Raw genomic sequence first — 22,268 nt, 5'->3', positions numbered from 1 at the left:
TTAATTATCCCTACTTCACTGAAGGGGAATGCTCTGTTCTGTAAGTTTCATTTGAATGCAAGCACAGAACTGCAACACACACCAATCCTGCTCTCAGTGCAGGGATGTACAACTTGAGCCTGCTGTCTGTGCACAAAAATTCAGAGGGACTTCTTGGCACTTGCAGTCTATAGAAGTGTGGTGCTAATTAATGTAGCAAAACAAAGGCAAACTGAATGCTTCACTGAAAGGAGCAGAAAGCCCTGCTCAGAGAAGCTGGCTGGCACTTCAGCCTGGGCACTGATTATCTAACGCTGTTTGCACAGCTTGAACACTTCAGCTTCAAAACAGGTCTTCCCCAATATGAGAGAACAATTGAAGGAAAAGGTGGTATGATGCTAACAATATAAGTGATCTACTGGATCAATTTAGGGAACATCTAGAATCCCTCATTCATCACTTAACGTAAACAAGGAAAATAATTTTTTAATGATTAGGAGGTTCCTAAAAGACATGTGGCTTATTTTGCATGAAGCATTCCGGTTTAGTTTTGTAGAAGAAATGGCCTACCACAGTCTGCACCAAAACAAAAACAAGTTCCAAAACACAGTGAGAGGTTGCAGGGAAACAGGTGAACCATTGTGGTTCCTGGAGATTCACGTGTTGCCAGGGATAGCTTTGGCTGAAGAAATGGGATATCCTGAGAAATTTTTGGGTAGCCTGGAGCCAGGACATTTCACAGAATCTCAGAGCAGGCTGCTTTACAGAGACGTTTGCCACATTCCTGACGTGGCCAAAAGTGTGGACAGGTTGCAGAGTGAACTGCTGGAAAATGGGAAATCTCTGAAAAGGCTGAATGGTAAATAATCTTAAAAATAGGACAAGATGCATATTTTTAAGGCATAGAATCTTAAAACTGCTCGAGCACAATTGATCTATTGCCTGGAATACCAGAAATGGGTTGGAATGTAATAGCAAGAAGTCATGCACTTAAAGATTAATTAGAATAACTGCGAGTGAGCTCAGAGGTTCATCAAATGTGAGATTACAAGAGGAGGAATCCAGGTACATTATTGGTTGTAGGATAACTATGATGCTGCTGTAATGTGGTCTTAAAAATGCTAATGTATTCTGGGATGCATCGAGTGAGGTATTTTCAGGAGACGGCAAGATATTAATATCGTGGTACAAGGCAGTTGTTAAGACCTTGTTTAGAACACTGCACACAGGGTAGAAGGTATAAAAGGACGCTGGAGGAGAGGAAAACCTATTTGGAGAGAAGATTAAAAGCGAAGCAGAAAGACTGAGAATGGATGATCTAATTGGTATTTATAGGGACATCTTAGGTAAATATCAGAGAAGCAAAGTTATTTAATTCGAAGGGCAAAATGGTAAAGATCTAATGGCTATAAATTGGTAGTGAATACATTTACACTGGAAATTAGAAAGTTTCTAGTTTCAGAACAGTGGATGCCAGAAAAGCCAGAAGATAAAAGTAAAGCACCTTGGCTGTCTGATGGCAGCTTAGTTTCTCAGTTCATCCTCCAAACTGGATAATAAAATGGTGTTGGGCTTCTCACAAATTGCCATTCCTGCAAGGGGGATATAAGAAGATTTAATCCCCGTGTGATGAAATGTGTTTTTGCAGTGTGTTAGCCCCGTGTTTCAGGAGTTTGCTAACATGCCAGAAGGTCCAGCAAGATTCCACTTCCTTTCCGTGCCTTTTTAACCTCCAAATCACCAGAGATGACACAAAGTTAACGTATCATGGAGCTGGCCAGGCGAAGGTTCTGTAAACAGCTGTCCTTCTGTGACTGACGATTAATAGGACATAGAAGATCGTTTAGACGTTTCACGGATCAGACTGGTGGATCACGTTTCTTTTTCTTCGCAGTTGTGTGTACCAAGGACTCATTTCCAGGATCGATGAGCAGTCTAAAAGGGCGTGCTTTCTTGTTCGCCTGAGAAGTTTGTGATAACTGACTCGGGAGGTTTTCTTCCTGTTGCACGGTAGTTTGGGGCTTTTGCAGAACAAGTCCTCCGTTTCTTAGCGGCGATGCTTTGTTCAGGGGGTGGCTGCGGTGGCCGCGGAGATGTTCCGGGGGACGCACGGAATCTGGCCGGGCTAGCCCGGGGCTGCCTGGAGCGGCGCTCGGGTAAGCAGGCGGTGTCTGCTGGGACTCAATTAGGCGGTGCGGCAGCGGTTTCGTTTGAATAGTTAATTGCGCGGCGCCGGGCCGGGAGCGCTCGGCGGGGCCCTGCGGATCGGCATGGCGAGACACCCCTCTAGCGGAGGGCCCGGGCCTCGCCCGCCCCTCGGCGGGAACGGCAGCGGGAGCGGGTGGGCCGCCGCTCTGGGAAACGGAACCGCGGGCAAGCAGCGCTCCAGCCCCGCGGGGCCCGTCCTCGGCCAGCGCCGCGGCCGCCGCGAGCCCGGGGCAACTCCTGCCGGGCGCGGGCCCCGCTGTCCCGGGCGGCGGGCGCGCTGTGCTCCCTCCCGAGCGCCACGGGAAACGTCGTCGCTTTTTTACTTCAAGCCAGTGGGAAACGGAGGTTTCTTATCCTCGTGGAGAGCAGCATCTCTCCTGCGAGAGGAGCTGCGTGGCTGGCTCCGTTCGTGCCTGGCATGGCAGCGCATCGCTCAGGAGTAATCGGAGCCTGGCGCGTCTCCGCGGTGCCGCGGCGCGCAGAGCGGTGTGTGCGATCTGCCCGCTGGATGCGTAATGAGCAAGTTCTTGGTTCCGTTCGTTCTTCCTGCCCGCTGTTCCGGCACTGACGCTCTGTTTATTTGTTGGCACTTCTTTACTCCAGAGACAAACCATATAGTTCACTCGATCCGCCCGCTCTTCGCCTCGAACGCTCATTTCGGGTCGGTAGCAACTGGTGTCCAGCACGACGCGAGGGCACGTACGCACGGATAAGCCCCGGTGCCCGCGGGCTGGGCGAGCCGGCCGAGAGCCCGCGGCCCGGGAGCGCGTCCCTCCCGGCGGCGAGCGGACCGGAGCGCGGCCGCAGCGCTCCCGCCGCCGTCTCCGGCCGCCGCCGCCGGCGGGCGGATGCGCTCCCGGGGAGCGCGAAGGCTTTTCGCGCCCTGCTCCCGCTGTCCCCCGCCGACCGGCGGGCTCGTTGCCGGCCACCGCCTCGGTGCGGACCGGCTGCCCGGATCGGGGCGGGAAGCTCTCCCTTTCCGCCCCTCCGTCCGCGCCGCACGGGCAGGAGCGCGGTGTTGCACAACCCGCTTCCTTTTTCTTTCGCTTCGCTGCGCCGCGGGCAGCGGCGGCGAGTGCGCGGGGCGCCGGTCTCCGCCCTGGGCGGGGGGGACGGCACGGTCGGTGCTGCCCGCTCGCTCCCCGCCAACTGCGGCGCTGGCGCGGCCCCGCCGGCTGCGCGGCCCCGCGGGGGGGGGCCCCGCCGGTCCCCGCGCCCCGACCGACGGGGCCGGTCCTCTCCGAGGGGAAGGGGGCTAAATCCTCGCCGGGGCGGGGGGGACGGAGTCGGGACCGCGCATCCCGCGGCAGGCACCGACCGCCCGCTCCCCCGCCGGGCCGCGTCCCTTCCCGCGGCTCCCGGGCAGGGCGTGGACGCCCGTCCCGCCCCGGCAGAGTGGCGGCGGCGCGTCCCGTTACCGGCGGCCGAGCCCGCGCTGCCCCCGGCGCGGCGGGAGCAGGTGTCCGGGGGCAGCAGCCCGGGGCAGCGCGGCGGGGGCGGGGTCGGGGCCGGGCCCCGCGGGGCCGGGCGGGCGGGCGGCGGCGGGCTCGGCGCGCCCGCGGCAGGAGGGAGCCGGAGCGCCCGAAAAGCCGTGAGGGGAGGGGAGGGCGGAGGGGCGGGAGGGGGGAGGCAGGCGGGCGGGCGGCGGGCGCATGCGCTCTGGCGGGCCGTGCCATATTGGAATGAGGCAGTGAGCGGAGCGCCGGGGAGCCCGAGCCCCGGCAGCGGCGCAGGGCTGGAAAAACTCCCCGCAGGTGAGGCGGGCGGCGGCGGCGCCCGCGCGCGGGCGGAGCGGCCCCGGGCGCAGCTGTTGGGGGCGTTTTGCCGGCGGGGCGCGGGGCCCGGAGGGTTTTTCCGGGCTCACGAAGTTTGGATGCGGGAAAAAGGCGGCGAGGCGGGAGGAGGAGGAGGAGGGAAGAGGCAGGCGGAGCGCGGCGGGGAGGCGGCGGCGGCAGCGCGGGGGGGACGCGCCTTCGGCCGCGCCGAGGAGCGATGCGCGGGGCCGGCCGGGCGCCGCCGCGCAACTGCCCGCGCGCAACTCTGCGCGCTCCCGCCGGGGGCCCGCGGCGTCCCGCGGCGCGCTCGGCCGAAGTTGCCCTCCCGGCCGGCCCCGCGCCCGCCCGAGGACGCGCCCGGCCCCCGCGGGAACTTTGTGCGCGCCGCGCCGCCGCCCCGGCTGGTCCCTGCCCGCGCCCGCGGGGGGCCGAGCCCACCGAGCGCCTCTCGCTCGCCCCCCTCCCCCTCAAAATGGCGGTGGAAGGGGACCTTTAAACCCCGCTCCGCTCCGCACCCCCCGCCGGGCGCGGCCGCGCTCCGCTCGGCGCGGCGCGCGTCCCGCCCGGGGGCAGCGGCTGGCGTCGGTCCCCGTCAAGTGGCCCGTCAGCGAGCGGCTCTCGCCTCCCGGCCGGGCTGGGTGGGTGGGTGTGGGGGGAGAGGGGCGGGCGCCGCGGCCGCGCCGCCGGCTCTCCCGCAGCGCCGCCGCCCGCGCTGCGGGGCCTGCGCTGCCGCGGGGCCGGGCATTGTGTGCGCGCCGCGCCCGTCGCCGCCGCCGCTCCGCACCTCCGGCGGCTCCGCGCCCGGCGGCGCTCCGGCGAGCGACACGCAGCCTTTGTCTCTCGGGGAGTCGATCTGCGCTGCCCGCCGCTCCTGCACCTGAAGTCGTAAATCGGGCGCCGGTGACACTGCCCGGGCGGCCGCCGGGGATGCCCCGGGACGCCAACTTCGGGTTGGGGAGGGAGCGGCGCCGGGGCAGCGGCTGCGGGAGGGCTCCCGCCCGGGCAGCGCCGGCTGGGAGCGGGAGGGCGGAATGCCCGTGTCGGAAGGACTGAGCAAGTTTTCCGTCTGGGGCTTTTGCAAACTTGCTACCAGTCGTGTCGTCCCCCCCCCTACACAGTGGAAATAATGAAAGGAGAAGAAAAACAGCACGGGCAGTTAATTGTGAATTTGGAACTACGTTCGCTGCTGCAGTTCTGCAAGGCCCTTATTTATTGAGAAATAGGCCAGTGATGTCTGTTTCACAGTCACATGCCTGCTTTAGCGAAACAATTATTTCTACTTTGGAGAAACTTGTTGCCATTATAAAAAGATTGTACATGGTAACCCTCATGTCTGACAGTTTCACCCACTCTGACAGCAGAATTCTGGTGGGAGAGGTTTTGCAGCAAAAGAAAAGGCCTAACTTGCTGTTTCTTTGCTGTTCCTTCCTTCCTTCGTGGGAGCTGGCTGCTGTCAGTAGCCCAGGAGGTTACCATAGCGAACGGTTCTTTGAGGCAGAATATTAGGTGCACCACGAAAAACTCACGCCGGAGAAAATGATGATCTACCTTCTAACTTCAGAAATATCATTGTTGCAACCTACTTTATATTTGCGATGTGTGTGAACTGGTCAGTAACATCTGATTTGTTAGAGGAAAAGTTGTTAATGGCAACTAATCTTACTCCTTCAGGAGTGGGGCTGTAACTTGTAGCATCTACAGCATCCAGCAGGATGGATTCCTGGTCTGGCTGCGGTCTGTGATTACTGTTTCAAAATAGCCAACTGTTGGGACAAAGTAAATCAATGTGAAGATAAAAATAGATCAATTAACTGAAAGCCTAGGTTTCTTGTGTGGTAGGTGGTACTGACATGGATTTTACAATTTAAAAAAAAAAGTTTAAAAGTATCTGCCTATCTAAAAGATCATCTCTAGGGAGAAGACTTAGTGGCCTTCCTGCCTTCGATTCAGCCACTTCCTCTTTTGCCTTTGGTTTGTGAATTGTTGCCGTGATTGACGGATGAGAATAAAATCTGGTTCCTCCCAGAATCTATGTTGTGAAGATGCTTATGGACAAGACAGGCAACCAAATAAACCTGCTCTTACTGCCTTTTTTAGTGGCTCATAGTTAGGAGGTGGCAGGTAGTGTCGGGAGAATGGCTTTGCCGTTGTTTGGTGTGTCCCTGCCAGGCACTTACCCTGGGACACTTCAGGATCTGGTCACGGTGGAGCTGACACCTTCTCATGGGAGACAGCAGTGCAAGGCAGAGAGCAGGGAAACAGTGGCCGATCTCTCTAGTTATTTATCTGTATGGGTTTTCCTTTGCTGGTTTTTTTCCCCCTCTACTATTAATTTGCTGGTATTGAGTTATCTTATCTGATTCTTAAACCTGGCAAATCTCATAAGCAATTGCTGTGTGGAAAAGGTGGATTAAGTGTAAGCTGACATACGAATGACTGATAGAGTTTGCATGGTGTGGTCTTTATGTTCTGGGAACCCTTTCGCTGCCTCATGGGGAAGATACTAATGAGTACTGCAAAAAACCCATGTGCCATAGTATGCTTTGGTAACGCTTTTCAGGGAGTTTTTTGTCATTTCGTGGCAGACCAGTCTTTCTGTCGTGGTTGCCTTTTGAATCTACCGTATTTGGAATTCACCTTAACATCATTGCTGTGCTTCCACTTGTGAAGTTTGGTGGTGGCATGATCATCATGCAGTGATGCAGACATCAATACAGTCATTTGGTGCTGGCTTGACTTAAGTAATTGTCCTACAACTGATGCACTTGAGGCACGTGGCAATTTAATTACACGAACACGCTGACAGCGAAATGATTCATGTTAAATCCGCTACAGTGTCCTTTAAGGGCATGGGAAAATTAAACCTGGGGGTGCTTAGCAAGGGGCATTTTGGGGAGAGAGCTTCCAGTGCCTAAAAACATAGGGCTTGCTGTACATCCATTGTTCCTATAATGACATGGCAGCCTTAATGCTACAGAATTGTTTTGGGATTTGGTTGCTTGACGCTTTAAGTGTGCAGTGTAGATTGGTCATTGACTTGAAACACTGTAGCCCGTGCAAGTTACAAATGTTTTCTGGACCTATAACAGCTTTCTTTTGTGTTGTTCATCTGACTCATCTTACTTGATGATTAGCAGATTTTATGTGTCATCTTTGTTTTGGTCTCTTGGAGCATCGGTAATGGACTTGACTTTGTGCTCCTTTCCTTCTGCTTTTGGGAAGTGGCTGTCAAGTTTTAGGTCATATGTTTAAACTTGAAGTGGGTGTTATTTAAAGCTTTTAAGGTCGAGGGGAGGTTCTCCCTCTCAGGATTCCTTTCTTACTTGAAAAGTCAAGGGATAGAATAAAGGGGAAGGAGTTGATTTTTTTTGTTTTGATTCAAATGCTTGTTGGAATGATCCTGAAGGCAAACACTGCATCAGTGTGTGAGATACTGAAAAGGAGATTTAGCAGGTCGCATTCTCGAAGTCCAGAAAAAGGCGAAAACGAAAGTAAATTTTTTTCTTAATTTTATATTAGTATCTTAAGATTTTTTAAGCCATGACATCAGCAAAATGATATTTTATTGTGATTATGTGTTTTTCTGACTTTAATCCATAACTCCTTCCACTGCATGCAGTTTTCTTTATATTAATAAAACCTATGAAAGAAGCATTGAGATGCTAATTAGTGCTCTTTTGATTTTAAAATAGTTTTGGTTCCCAGGGTACAGAATATAAATACATTTTTTAAAGTTTGATTTGGTGCATGTAAGACGCACGTTTTCTGTTCGCTTTATATCCATGTTGATTTTTCCTCCTTCTTTCCAGACTTTGCTGACAATCTTTGTGGATTTGTGGTGGTCATAGGACAATAATAGGAGTAATAATAGTAACAGTAGTAATAATAATAATCATAGTAATAATTATCATAATTGTTTTATCCCTGTTTCTGGGTGAGAATGTGGTTTTTTAAGTGTTCCTTGTAAAGGCTAGTCTGTAGAATTAAAGCATTAAAACATGAATTTTTCTCTGCATTCTTAATAGGGCATCTCTTAGGGGAATTACATGTTTGAATAGTTTAAAAGTTCCCCTGTGAGAAAGGAGGGTGTGAGCTTAGGCTGGAACAAGATATTGTGCCTATCAGTTGGGACTCTCCAGGTGACTCTCCAAGTCTCTGGGAAATTAGTGAATTTTAACTAATGCAGAGCTACATGGTAGTTACTGAATGGTAGGGGAATGCTTTAATAATCTTAGAAGATGGAAAGCCATAAGTCTTCAGGGGTGGTTTTCTGTTCTGTTTGGTTCAGGAGTGTTGGATTGTCACCCACAGACACCACTCAGGAGTGTTTGAGTGGGAACTGTGCAAATAAAGAAGGCCTGGGAGCCACACGACTGGGGAATCCCAGGTCCCAAGGTCTCTTTCTTCCTCGCTCTCCCCCTTCTCTTTTTCCCTCGCTTTATGTCTTGTGGATTGTCTGGGATGTCTTCATTCATCTTTCAGTGGAGACAGTGATGTTTAGATTTATTTTCCCTGTGAAGAGAAACATCCTAGTACAACACTTGTTGCACCTCAGTGCCATAGAAACCCCAGACTCTCACTCATGTTTTGTTGGCTTGGTTTGGGGAAGAGTCATGAGAAGAGAGGCCAAAAACTGCGCACATGCAGGTATTCCGTGTTAATCTAATGAGCCTTGTTTCCTGGGATAACCAGGCAAGCAATAATATTAAAACCTGAAGTAAGAAGGGCTTCAGTGAGGTTTGCAGTAGAACAACCATCTCTTCAGTAATGCCTCACTGTAGCCCTGGGATTTCTGCTCTTTCAAGTTTTTTTTGTTTTTGTTTTTGTTTTGGTTTTTTTTTTTTTTTTTTTTTTTTTTGTATAAGACACAGCAGTCTTAAGTGACACAAGCTTTTTGCTGCACGGATTACTTTTGGTAAATAATGCACAAGCAAGAGTTTTCCCTTCACTTAAAGTCGGTGGCAGCCATATATTTTGTTTTGGTTTTTTCTGCCCACTGGGATTTGGCACATGGGCAGGTTGCAGATGCTTATACCTAGAGTGCAGGTGAGTTGTAGCTGCAGAGGTAATCTTGGCAATTTGTTCAGATTACGTGGACATTTAAAATGTGATTATTGTCCCTAGAGTCATCCTGAGCAGCAGCTTGCTGGTTTTCAAGGTCATTGTTTATTTTGCTGTGGCACTTCATTTACACTGGTTTATTTGCTGTTACACTTGAGGACACTCTTGTTCACTACAGAAATGATCTCTTTCTTCAAACAGATGAGTAGGAAAGGAGATTAGTGGAATGTGATGTTATCTAAAAATGATGCAGCTATTAAACCAGCTTCGAGATTCTCTAGGAGCACTGATCAGTGAGAGAAGAGATGCATCTTGGATTATTTTTTTCTCTACGAGTAAATGATGCAGGGCTGAGCGACCTCCTCTCCCATTTTGGCTGATTGGAGTTGAGGGCTCTCAGCATATCTCAAGAGGTGCTCTGTCTTGCAGAATTGGGTCATTGGTTGAAAATAATGATGGTGGTGGGGAACCCTGCAAGATTTTACTGTTTGTCACTTAATCCTTTTCAAGGATGTGAGGGACTGCAGCAGTGATCCTGAAGTAGATATCAAGTGGATTGGAGAAGATGAACTCTGTCTTGATGTATTTAGAGGCTGTAGTCACTATTTCTTCTGGCAGTGGGTGACAGAAAACCATAAATAGCACCTTCAGATTTGTCATTGTTTCCAGGAGAAACCAATCAAGTCAGGAAGTGAAGGCACTTCCCCTCTGATGCTGGATGTACATTTATTACAAATGGCTCTGAGTGAGTCTTGTGGGTGTCCCACCTCTCTGTACTGGAGCAAGTGATGCTCTGGCATTTCTTATCTTTTTCATGATCTCTTGAACTGGGAAAATACATACAAATGTACAATTTTTTTTTTCTTGTTATTTGGTATATTTTTTCTTTTTGTTGCCTGACTGAATGAAATCCATTTAGGATTCCCTACCTCCTCCGGAGCTGTAGTAACATGCACGTTTGCAGCTCAGGCATGCACTTTGCTCTCTGCATGGGGAGCTATGACCTCTGGTTTAAAAAAAGAAAGTTATTTGTCTTGAAATCATAAAAAAAAATTTTAAAAATATGATCTAAGGACTGTGAAACTCCATTATACTGTAAAGCCTTGTCTGAAACCACAGTGGGTTTTTGAGAGTATCTTTCGTGTCAGAGCGTCTTTTGAAAGGAGGCCAACACTGGCTTTAGTGCCCAATAACTTTGAATGAGGGCATGGTGCTGGAAAAGCTGTGGTGTTTCACAGCAGTATGGAAAAATGCTAGTGAAGCCTGACAGGTGTATGCATTACAGACAGAGGCTTTCCCTCACATTTATATATAAATATTAGTAATTTTTTTCTCCTAATGTCAAGTTCCAAACATGCCCCCATTAAGGTGTTAAGCACTTAATTGTTCAAATTGTGTTTTCAGTAAATTACAGGGCCTGTCATTAGATTCCTAAAGAAATGTCCAGGTAGGGAATGCCAAGCAGACAGGCAGCGGGAGAAAAAAAAGGAGATGCGTCCTTGCAGCTGGGCCAGCAAAACTCACAGAATGCGCATCTTAAAAAAGAAATTATTGAAGGTGGCAGTGATTCCTTCCAGGATTAACTCTGCTCATTGCTCTTTCAAGTGTTACCATGAGGGTTAAACTAATGGCCCTAAGAAATAATGCAAGCACAGGATCAGTCACAAGTGTTACAGATATAGCACTAATTGGCCAATTGAACTGAGCTAATCAACTCCTTTTAAATTAATGTGACCATGGGCACAGGCATAGGGAAATCTTCCTCTCTTCCAGGGAAGTTTTTCTGCTCTTTTTGCAAAACAAAATCCAATCAATTTAGCTGTGAGGATTTTAGTCCAGTGGCCAAGAGCAAAAGTCTTCTTTTTCATGTGATTATTTTACATTGTAAGTTATTTGTTAAACTTTTAAAATAGATTTTGGGGAGGGAGAAGTGGCTTAATTTTGAATTCTCTTTTTTTTCTCGTGGCTAAATCTTACATTTTTGAACTTATTCCTTAGCAAATTTAACCATGTATTTTGTTGCTCCCTTTATGAAAACCGGTGTGTTTAGGGAAGTGGTTTGTTGAAGCACATGGGTCCAGTTTGTTTTGATAATAAGCCAGTTCTAGATAATTCTAGCCTCACTGCAAGTGTAGAGGGAGTGTGTCCAACAGCTGCTTTGTCTGCTTTTGATTTTTTTACTGCTTCATCTTACATAAGGAAGAGATAATGAATGGGAACTGAAGAATCAGGGAAGGTTGTTTCTTCTTCTGGTCTTCATACAAAAAAAAAAAGACGGCAAAGTAATAGCTGGAAGGGCAGGGTGACAATAAAAGTCACAGATTTTTAAACTGAAGTTAACGTTTCTTGGTTTAACGCTATGTTCTTACTTAATGAATATCAGAATATTGTTTTCTTTCTTTCTGCCTTCTCTGTATATGCTTTTAAGGTAAGAATACTCATTATCCAAGTAAAATGAAAGTGCAGTTTCTGTTTCTAATTGAAGTTCAATTTCCATCTAAAAGCAACTTGACAAAAATTATAGTTCTTAAGATTATCTAATAAGAAGTGCTGAAATTACCTTTTCATAGTAAATCTAAGTTTTTATTTTGATAGTCAGGCTTAATCTTTTGCATTTATATTGTTTCCAAACAGTGATTGCATCTTACTGGGAGCTTATTTTAGGTTATTGAGAAATTGCAGTATTGGATAGTTTAGTATGTTTTTGTTTAAAGCAATTTATAATATAGATGCTTTCCTTTTGTGATGTGATGTAGATAATGACATCAAAATACACTTTGTTAGTCTTGATCATTCTGACATGCAAATGTGAGTGTAGATAATATTGCAGAAAAAAACCTTTCTATCAATTACTGAAGGCCTCTTTACAGAAAAAAATAGCAGCATTGATGCTCCTCTGAAGAGGTGTGGTTTTAGAAAGCTGGGTCACAGTGGTTGCAGTGGTCAGGCTGGATGAGTCTCTGAATGAAGCAGTGTTTTTTGGGTTTCCAAGACTAATGGCCTATGATTTCTTCATTATCTGCCTTACCTTAATGCATCTGACAAACAGCATGGCAAAATCCACTCCAGTGTGTGAAATTAACCCTTCTGAGATTCTACCTTAGCAGTGAGATCTGAAACAAAAATACCACTGCTGTGGCTCCTTGGGCGTGCCTGGGAAGTTTCTTTGCCTTGCTGCAGGAGGAGTTGCCTTCAAGTCTAGCTGAAATTGGGATGAGCATAGAAATTGCCATAATGTGTCAGATCAGACACCTTGTCCTGTGTCTTACCTCAGAAATCTCTTGAAATGAGAAGAGGCAGTGAAGTGGAGCACAGCACGTGGTCATGGGTCTGCAGTTTATTGTGTGCCATGTGAGTAGGTGCTCAGTCTGTGTTCTCTGGTTCTCGTGGCAGGAGAAATAGGGAATAACCTTTCCTTGTACTTCTTTTTGATACTAGTTTTGATTTTGCACGGCTCTTGTGCTCTCCCATAGTTGCACTGTTCAGCTCAAAGAAGAAAACCTCTTGTGTTGTACAGAAGATGCTGAAGACCATCTATAGCTTGTGTGTGCAGTGCTGGACAGGGATGCTCTTTCTGGTTGTGAATGTTTCTTATCTTTGCTATAAAACTGAATATACATCCATCCCCATTAGTTATAGAAGTATATCAAGCCTCCAGTGCTCTTTCTTACCTTTTTTTTTGTGCATCTTTTAGTATTTCCATGGCTGTTTGGCACCAGCACTGCAGGCTGTCCCAAGGGGCATTGGATTTCTAGAATTGTAGTACCATGTTTGTCGTTTTCTTCTCCATTACTTGGGGCTCTTAATGAGTATGAAATTGTTGTTCCAAGAGAATTAGTTGTAACAGTTTCAAAATTCTGAGTTGCAGTAGCTAATTTAGATCGTGTTGTATAGGTGAGGTTATTTCTTTTTCTGTGTCTTATTATCCTGCCTTTAATTTCATCTGCTATTATCCTTCTGCAGTTCTTAGCAAACAGCATTTATTTTTTATCTCTTGAATGGTTCTGTATTGTCTTAAAACTTTGCACTCATTTCATGTTTTTGTGCTTCCCTTGAAAAGCAGGACACAGTATAGTCATTAGTCTTCCTTCCATTGTGAACAACTGCTTTTTCTGTCATTGTTTCATGTCTTTATAATCAGCCTGTTAACTATGAGATGTTCTAGAAGAAGCTCCACAATATTTCAAGTCTCACTGGATGAGAGCACCCTCTAACCTGAGGTGATCACTGGACTTGGGTTTGGCCGTAATGCCCAGATTGTATCATCTGCTTTCTACAACTCCTTGATGAATTATCTTCACTTAATGAAGTTTTGCCATTTAGTGAACTTTGACTAGATCTGCTGTGCAGCATATGGTATGGAATTTAACGCTGATCTTTTCAGCATTTTTGAAAAATACTGTCCTGAAGTTCCCAGATTGTAAAGCTTTTGAAATACTGGTAATTCAGATATGTATTCCCAGACCCCAAGCCTACGTGCTGTGATGTGAATAGATCAGTGGGTGCTTCAGTTTGGAAAAGGACAAAATGAACATCCCTGGTCTGGAGGAACGAGATCAAATCAGTCTCCTTGTGGCAGCTCCACGGTGCCGTGTGGCCGCCCTTGTGTGATGGGCACAGGAGAAAATGTATCCTATATTTAATCCCTATGGTATGGGAATATGCCACAACCCAAAGGATTTACATTCCACATTATTTACTTTGGTATAAGATAGTAAGTATGCTGGAGATTGTTGAACTAAGAAAGGTGATTTCATTTGGCTGTTAATGAGTATTTTTCTGTCGCCTTTAGAAAAATCTGTTCACTCTTTCCCTGTACCTCAGCAGTTTTCTGTTCATTTTGTGGCCATTCACTTTTTCTGGGTGTGCCCGGCCTTCATATGGAAGAACAAGCTTTTAATCTTTTGTGTTTAGAAGACCTTTTTTGTAACCATAAAGGCTAACAAAGTAGCTTACTGAGAATTAAAGTTAAGATGTTGCAGAGATGTTGACCTCAGCTTTGGAAAGCTTTTAGGGAGTGTTTTTTCTAGGCCAGTTCTTCACTCAATTGATGTTCTTGCTTTGCATAGAGATCTGATAATTCATTTTTTTTACATCCCTGTTGCTCCTGGAGCGATTGTGGCAGTGCTGGGCTGTGCAATTTCCAGTTGCTGCTGAGGGCAGCACTTAAGTGGAGATGGTGTAATTTGCATCCAGTGCTGCACTTGCCACTTAATGTTTTCTAGCAGCTCCATTTCTATAGGGAAAAAATCAAAACAGACTCGGGCTGTCAGCAGAGATGTGTTTTTTAAACACGACCAGGCAAACGGTTTTCTTTTCCATTTAATCAAGAGTGTATTTAGAATTGAATGTCACAGCAGAAGCGTGTGATTATAATACATACAGGTATTTCTAGTGGCTTTAGCTCGAAAAAACTTTCATGGGCTACACTTAGGTGCAGAATATTGACATGGGGGAAGAGAATGCAGGAGACTTCATAAAATAGCTTTCTAAGGTAGTGTTTTCAGGACAAAGGTATCCTTTGGGGTTTTTTAGGCACTGTTTTTATTACATCCTGCTACAGAATTAAAATTCTATTTAATGATCACAACTAATGATTCAAAAGTTGAAGTGGAACTTGAATAGAAGACTATTATCTCTCTTATGTATGTATGAATGAAACAAGGTTACATGTGACAGCACAGTGATGACTGAAAAAATATATACTGAACTTTGCAGGGAAAGGGCTGCAAAAATAATTCAGTGGTGGAGGGAGGTATGAATTTGAAAACACTTTCTATGACTGGAACATTTACACCGTGTTGTCAAGATCAAGCTTTGAAATTGTACTCCTAAAATAGAGAAATCTTTTTCAGTTGCACTCTGTCTTTTGAGCCCTTAGGCTCAAGTCTTGTTTTTCTCTCTGTATGAACAGACAAGAAGAAAAAAAAAAAAATCTTACAGTGAGCCCAGATTTTCTTGTTATTTTGCCATTCCTGATGCTGGGGTAATAAGAGCATCATCCTTTCCTGTGAGCTCTTTACCAAAACCCTGTGCTTTAAGTCTTCTTAGGCCTTTAGGCCTGTTAATGTTGCGATTCGGAATGTGTTGTTGAAAGCCGTTGTTTTTCTTTTCTTATTCTTTCTTTCTTTTTTTTTTTCCTTCCTCTCTTTTTAAGCTTTCAGTACTTTTTGAAGGGAGGAATGAGAAGGGAGCACATCAGTTAATAAGGAATAAAAAAAAGGCAAGGCCATATTTTTGTGGCATTGCCTAGAGAGAGAGAATTCCATGATTTAGCACGGCTCGTAATACAGTAATTCTATTTAGGGGGAAAGGATCCAGGGGAAAGCTCCATTTTGCCATCACAGTTTGCATGTTCAAGGAGCGGTAGATGGCTCAAAAGGAGCTTTAGCAAAGCTAAAAACAAAGCTTTAGCAAAGCTTTTAAAACAGGATTTCAGTGAATAGTGCAGGCACAGCTCACGAGCTACAGTGAAAATAGGTGTCTGTTTGGCTCCCTGTCAGAGGGTTTGGTTGAAGATGTTTCCAAGATCATAAGCAGGGACTTATGATGATTATTTATGTTGATGCCTGAAGTCTCTTGGAATTAATCAATCCAAGAAGACCTATACTGGCATTATAGCCAGCCTAGTGTGTATGTTTTTCTCAGTTTTCTGGAGTTAAAGTGCCACATTTAAAGCCTCGTTACTCTGAGATGTTTTCTCAGCCTGTTATGAAACGTCACTTACTTCACTTGAAAGGCTCGGGTAACTGCTTTAACACCTAAAGTGTATGAAGTAATGCAGGCTGTAAGGTGAGAAGGAACCATATTTCTGTGCTTTTAGCCTCTTGTTATTTCTGCTTGGACATAGTGCGAAGAGATATACTGGCAGTGGAACCAAAATAGTGGCTCGGTTCTGCTCAGTCAGTAATGATAGCTGGAGAGGGATTCTCTTTTCACACACAAGTTGTTTCAGGGCAAGAGGCAGCCAGGAGCATGGATTGCTGACACAATGGCAGCGTGTTCAAGCCAGCTTGTCTTTGTGTTGGATCTCACAGGTAGGATGAAAATCACATTATGGTACCCAGATCTGTAGTTTCACACAGAATAGTGTGTCCTGTAAATATCTGCTGGTTGAATAGACTTCTTCTAAGGAATTTGTGATGGAACTTGAGACTCTGATATTTCAGGGTTACATTCAGATAAAAAGGGATTTTTTTATGTTATCCTTATAATACACCTTCTCTAGATATGCATGCACTTCCATTAAAAACCCATTTGCTAATCTGAGATGGAACCCTTTTAAAACAAAATGTGAGTAAAATCTTGGAAAGCAGTGGGAGACCTTGGGACTCTACAGTGAAAGGATTGAACTCTGCCATCCATAGCCTCTTATGAATAAAGTTAGCCTTCTAAAGATAAAAGAAAATTCAATTACAAAGCAAGAAGGAGGGCGAAGGGGTGTAATTAAAACACATAATCCTAAAACAACATGAACAGTGCTTTTTCATGTTATATTTAAAGCAGTGTGCTTTGTGTGTGCAGTTGCTATTTGCTTAAGATTATTGATTTAGTTTCCTGGGGGAAACACTCTTGAGGGGATGTGAAAAGGATGACGTCTGTTGGTGTGATTTCACACGCGCATTCTACTTAAGGCAGTTTCTGGAGGGTTTTCCTTCACTAGATGCAAATCTTTTTTTGGAAAAAAAAAATTAGAAAAGGGCTGAAATGGAGTGCTGGTTCTCGTTTTTTTCTCATGCTACCAGCAGTTGTCCTGTCAGCCGAGTGCTTCAGGCAGCAGGAGGAAGCAGAGGCAGCGGGGGACAGCTCGTTCTCCCCTCTTACATCCAACCCAGCACCTGGTTCCCCAAGTTCAGCACTTCGGACCTGGATTTTCAGAGCGTTTGGAATCCAGCTCCCACTGAAGTGATCCAGTCTGGTGCCTAAAATCTTTGATAGGATGTACAGCCCGAGGTCCCACATGAGTCTGGGAACTTGAGAAACCTCTCTGGCGTTTTGTGCTAATTCGGTGTTGTAGTAAATACACATTCCCTCTGCCACACTGTTTCTCTGCTAATTAGGAGCTTAGTCTTATGCCAATGGCAGGAGTTGGGTTAGACCACCTATCTTCTTGATAGTGAAGCATTCCCTGGCTGGAGTTAAAGCATTTCTTTACCAGGTCTGTCTTTTGTGATAGAAATATTCAGATTCTGTCTGTAGCAGGGTGAGGTCCTCGCAGACACTGACCTGCTCTGCAGCTGGGTCAGAAAGGAGAACCTGTAGGTGTTCATGAGTAATTGAAGTTGACAGGCTGTCCATCTTCAGACCTCATTCCTTCAGGAACTGCAGCTGGTTTGATTTCACAAACAGGGATGATGCCTGATTTGATGGAGAGGAAGAAGTTGTGAGGAAGGAAAGGTGGGAGGAGAAAAATGAAGATTAGTACAGAGATCAGGGTTGAACGTGAACTTGACAGTCAAGAGGTTTCAGAATGTCTTTTGAATGCTCTCCTCTTCTGCTCTTAATACCATTCAGAAACTCATCTTTTTCCCAGTACTCTAGAGTTAAGTATTACCATTTCCTTGCATTATTTAATACTTTGGGCTGACAGCTTGATAAAATATTAGTGACATTGTTTCATAAATTATTTTCTGCAAACAATTTCTTAACAAAAAATGTTAAGGAAATATTTTGAATTATTTTAAAGAAAGTATGCATTTCTTATAGAAGTTTATGTGCATGTCTTGTTCTGTGCTTAAATATTGTGTGCAAGCTTAAAGAAAAATTGCTTGAGTAAACTTAATGTAAGAAAAAAAAAACGATATAAGTTTTGCTATGAGGTTTCTTAGTCAAAAAACGTTCATGCCTCTATTTATCGTTTACCTGGAATGCCTTATGTCCTGTTTGTCTGCTTTTGTAAAAATAGCTTGTGCCATCAATTTCATTCCTTTGATAAAACTAATAATTAGAAGATATGCAATCAGAAACTAAAAGCAGCTATGCTTTTCAGCTGGAGAGAGCAAGTATGTAATCACTGCTCAGAGAACAGGTTCCTGAATTCAGGCTGCAACAAGTGCATTTGCATTTTGAATCTATTTTAAAAAAATCAATCCTTTCAGAAAAAGTCAGTGGAAAACCTGTTTCTGCAAGAGATGAGCTTGCTCGTTTTCTCCTGATCTGGTGGGAGATAGAAATGGAGGAACCTAAACATGTTCATAGTGTTTTTCGTGAATTGAAACACTGTGTGATTCTGATCCTTCCCTCAGGACGTGTTTCCTGGCAGCTGTGTCAGACTAAAAAGTTCTGGGCTTCAGTCTGAAACTGGTCTGTGCCAAACGTGTCTTGCATTAAAAGTTTCACAGCAGCTTTTAAATGCCTTTAAGTGGCTGTAGTCCTTTGAGGAGCCTCATCTATGATGGGTTTGGTAATTAGCTGCTGGCAGTGGGCTGGTGTTGCTGGGCAATGGGGATGGTCTTTATGGTGTCTAAACCCACTTTTGGGATGGATTGAATTAATGATGAAACTGCAGTGTAGATGTTTGGGTTTGGAGACTGTAACAGTGACTTTCAAGTATTTCATGAGCTATCTTGGGGAGAAGTTTGAGTATCAGTAGAAAACCACATCAAGGGAAAGGTGGAGACTTCTAAGAATAAACTATATAACCAACTTGTCTGCTTTTAGCAGGTTTCTTGTAATCTGAATGTTGAAAGTCTTTGTGGATTATTTTAAGAGTTCCTGTAGCATACCGTCATGTTGAGCAAATACATTCTAGATGTTTCTGATGCTTCCTCACGCAAAGAGTTACAGGGCTCAGTGGTTTTCACCTGCTGTAGGTGCCAAAGAGGTGCAGAGAATGATTTACAGAACAGACTAAATACAGTCCATGGTGCATGCCCACAGGTGGGTCTCTTCCCCAACAACAGAAATTTGCCTTTTTTACCATTGCCACTTATATATGAGTAGGGTATTTTTTTGTTTATTATTATTTTTAATAAATAAGTCACCCACACTCTGTCATACCTTTCACACGTGTTTGTATCTTCCCAGTTTTGACGGGCAGTTGTTAATTCTGAGGTCTGATTATTATTGTCACTGCAGTGCTGGGGATACATTTCTGCCAACGCTGCTTTCAACTGTGGTTTGGTTTTGTTTTCTTAGTCATCACAAGCCATGTGTACAAGAAGATGCACGAGGCATTCCTGTGTGTTTGCAGGCTGTAGATGCTCTTGCAGATGAGGACTGCCTTTGCTGACTTGGTCATAAAATACCTTCTCTGCCAACAGGCTGAATCATTTCCATGCTACAAATACAAATTTACGAGTCCCCAAATTTGTGGGATGTTTCTCTTTGTTGTCTAAAGTTTGCTTCAGGGAAACAAGTGGAAGTTAATGGAAAGTGAACCTGGTGTTATTTCGTGCCCCCAAAAAACTTGAGAAAGGGTGATTTGGAAAATTTATAAGAAAAAAATATTAACTTCAAAGGCATAGCATTTACTCTGCTGCAGATACACTAATGCAGAGTTGATCTTTATGACTTGTTAACCTGTGTCTTTCAATTACCAATCAACTGTAAACCAAGAACCTGAAGCAGGATTGTTTTAACTTGAACTTTATTTCCACTTCTCGGTGTTGTTATTCCCTTATATTGGTCAATAAGACTTCATATGTGGCGTTTCATTAGCCTGATTCTATCACAATAATCAGTTTTATTAATTGTTGTAAGCCTAAAAAGATGGTTTTGACAGTCCTCTGTGGGAAGCTATATTGATAACTAATGTTTGCTGATAATTTTTCATTATATATTTAGCTGTTATTTGAAAAGTAAACTGAGCTTAGACTAAAACTCTTCTTATCAGTGTGCACACTATATTCATGCTAGATAGATTACCATTGGAAAACCAAGCCTTTGCTAATTTACCTCTTTCTCCTCTTACCTGCAGAATGACAAAGCCTTTGCAGACTTTATATAAATAAAAAGGCTGAAAGCATTTGTGCTGTCATGAAAATAGTGCAAAGTTTGCAGTTAGTTCAGTGTTACAGATAAGAGGTGTAATGTGCCTTCTGTATTTTTGTGGGTTGCCTATCAGGTTTTAAGAGCTGAAATAGAATATTGTGTTAGAATAGGAACAAGATTGTATCTACCTAAAGACAAGAAAGCCTTAAAAATTACATGAAGTGACATGAGGAAAATAGAGAATTCGTGCTATCAGTGTGATTTTGGGCGCAAGGTGAAGAGTGTTACAGTGAATACCGTGGCTGGAGGAGAGTTTGAGTCTTGATCAGGGGAAAGGGAGGTACCAGTGCATGGAAGGACTGGAGTTAACAGCATGTCCCAGAAATAACAGGTTGTCAGAGTGAGACAGCCTGGAATGGGGTGGCCGTGGTTTAATGTGCGTGTGATATACAAAATGTAATGATCCATTTCTGATACCTGCCTGTTCCTTGTTGCTTGAAGACCTCCCATAACAATCTTTTGATCTTAAGAATCTCTCTTTGAGAGACCAGAAAAGAAAAAAAAAAAAACGTTTTTAAAAATTCCTGGTTTTGGCTGTTGCGGCTTTTCAGTCATTGCTCTGTGTATGTAACTGCAGCAAACCCATTTGTCTCTTCTAGTCAGAGCAGAAAGGAGCTGTTTTTCCTGTAATTTGAGCCCATTTCTGGCCAGGATGAAGGATGCAGGGAGCACATGGGCTGTTGTCACTGCCCTGTGGTACCTGCCTTGCTTTGTGTTATTGCACAGACACCACCAGTGGCTTTTGACCTCCCAGCTTGAGCTGCTTCTATGCTGCCAGTCTGGGGCTGCCTCACGTGCAGGGCTTCCTCTGCCTCTCTCTGAACTGCCTTAGTGCCAGGTTTGCTCTCTCACCTTCTCTGTGCTCAGCCCAGCTCACACAGCAGCAGGGAGCTCTCCCAGCCTGCACTGAGTGCCCAGGTGAGGTACTTACAGTGGAGCAGTTCTAGGTGAGCTTTACTGTCCTGCAAATCCCCTGGGCCATCCAGCTCTCTCCACGTAAATCTGTCAGGTGGCCTTTTCAGCTGCTTGACCGTGACTGATTGAGAGTGTGGGGAGACTTGTGTGCTGTGCAAAATTTCTGTCTCCCCTTTGCTTGATTTCAGTTTCTCCTTCACCATGAATTTTCCTGTTCTTTTGATGATATCTGGTTCTCCTCCTAAGTTTACGTCATCTGTTTCTCTGCTGTTGTCATTTTACTGTATATATAAAGCTGAAAGGTATTTCACTGAACAGGTAAAAGGCCAGGTATTAGGTCTTGTTTAATTTGATACCTAAGGCAAAGCTGCTGATAAATATGTTTTAATTATTTAGTCAACATTTTAAGGTCTATAACTTAATACTTTTGAGTAACTGAGGGGGCAGTCTGAGTTGCTGTTGGAGTAAGTGCTCCCTAGAGCTTATATAGAAAAATTGGGTAGAAATTTTGAATAAGGAAGGTGTGATGTGAATAACTATAGTGGATTTCTAGGCAGTGCTGACACGTTCCACATGTTTTAAGCTGTGCTGAAATGCGGTTATTTTGACCAACCCAAGATCTGCAATTTCTCCAAGTTTTGATGAATTTTTTTGATTTCCTGTGTGACATCACATGTCCTGATGTCATGCTACCGGGACTTCTGCATGGTCTCATTCACTCAGTGGCACTGACCTGTCTAGTTTAGCTTTTGTAGATGGAGATACTTACACTTTCAAAATTGTTTTAAGCTTCATTAGCTTTCTCTTTTAAAAATCACCCTAAATGCTGTCTCTTTGCAAGAATGCCTTTTTTTTTTTTTTTTTTTTTTTTTTTTTTTTTTTTTTTTTACCAAACAGTTGGCACTGCAAAGCACAGTAGTGTTTGTACAGCAGTATCACTTCAGGTATTATCACACAAATCCCACGTGCCCTGGCACACCTGAGCTGAATTCTCCAGCTCTGTTTGTGTTACAAGGAGAAGCTGTTGTGAAGTACAAGTACAATACAAACCTGGGGGAGGCACCTGTTCCCCTCTTGGGACACCTGATACGGTAGTTCAGCAATTTAGGGTAGGAGTCTGAATCTCTGGTGGGTAGGGCTTTGCTGTGAAGGGTTGGATGGTGCCTGGGGCATTACCCAGCCCTGGCAGCAGATGATTTCCTGTGCAGTTTGCAGTGTGAGCAGTCACATCAGGCAGGGTCCTCGGAAAGCTGCCAGGTGTTGTTTTGCTGTCTGCAAACAACACTTCCATATTAAGTCTTTAGGTTGGTGCATCAGAGAACAAAAAGCGCATGCTGG

At 45.2% G+C, this 22,268-nt stretch overlaps 2 protein-coding genes across 3 annotated transcripts in view; both read left to right on the top strand.

The window, feature by feature from the left end:
* The first annotated feature begins 540 nt into the window (after positions 1-540).
* On the top strand, positions 541-4,843 carry LOC136296515 (collagen alpha-1(I) chain-like). The gene is made up of 3 exons (XM_066195661.1): positions 541-838; positions 2,198-2,699; positions 2,791-4,843. Exons 1-3 carry the CDS (start codon positions 541-543, stop codon positions 4,841-4,843), a joined length of 2,853 nt encoding a protein of 950 aa, XP_066051758.1.
* The window catches only part of SFMBT1 (Scm like with four mbt domains 1), a 71,083-nt gene continuing 52,678 nt past the window's right edge, over positions 3,864-22,268 (top strand). The window contains exon 1 of one of the 2 annotated variants that reach the window (XM_066195311.1): positions 3,864-3,941. The gene's annotated coding sequence lies outside the window, so the exon portion shown is untranslated. Of the gene's footprint in view, positions 3,942-10,806; positions 10,908-22,268 lie in introns of those variants that run through there. The other variant, XM_066195312.1, reaches the window with a different exon arrangement.

This window comes from Chamaea fasciata, unplaced genomic scaffold, assembly GCF_029207755.1.
Source record: "Chamaea fasciata isolate MVZ Bird 193981 ecotype frontalis unplaced genomic scaffold, bChaFas1.0.hap1 SCAF_13, whole genome shotgun sequence".
NCBI lineage: Eukaryota > Metazoa > Chordata > Aves > Passeriformes > Sylviidae > Chamaea > Chamaea fasciata.
This window is presented reverse-complemented; position numbering and strand designations above follow the sequence as displayed.

What these genes read in the sequence shown, in the direction of transcription:
- LOC136296515 (XM_066195661.1), top strand. Translation starts at nt 541, where the DNA reads ATGGCCTACCACAGTCTGCACCAAAACAAAAACAAGTTCCAAAACACA. An exon ending in ATCTCTGAAAAGGCTGAATG is followed by an intron (nt 839 to 2,197) that starts GTAAATAATCTT and finishes TCGTTTGAATAG; the next exon opens with TTAATTGCGCGGCGCCGGGC. An exon ending in GCGATCTGCCCGCTGGATGC is followed by an intron (nt 2,700 to 2,790) that starts GTAATGAGCAAG and finishes TCTTTACTCCAG; the next exon opens with AGACAAACCATATAGTTCAC.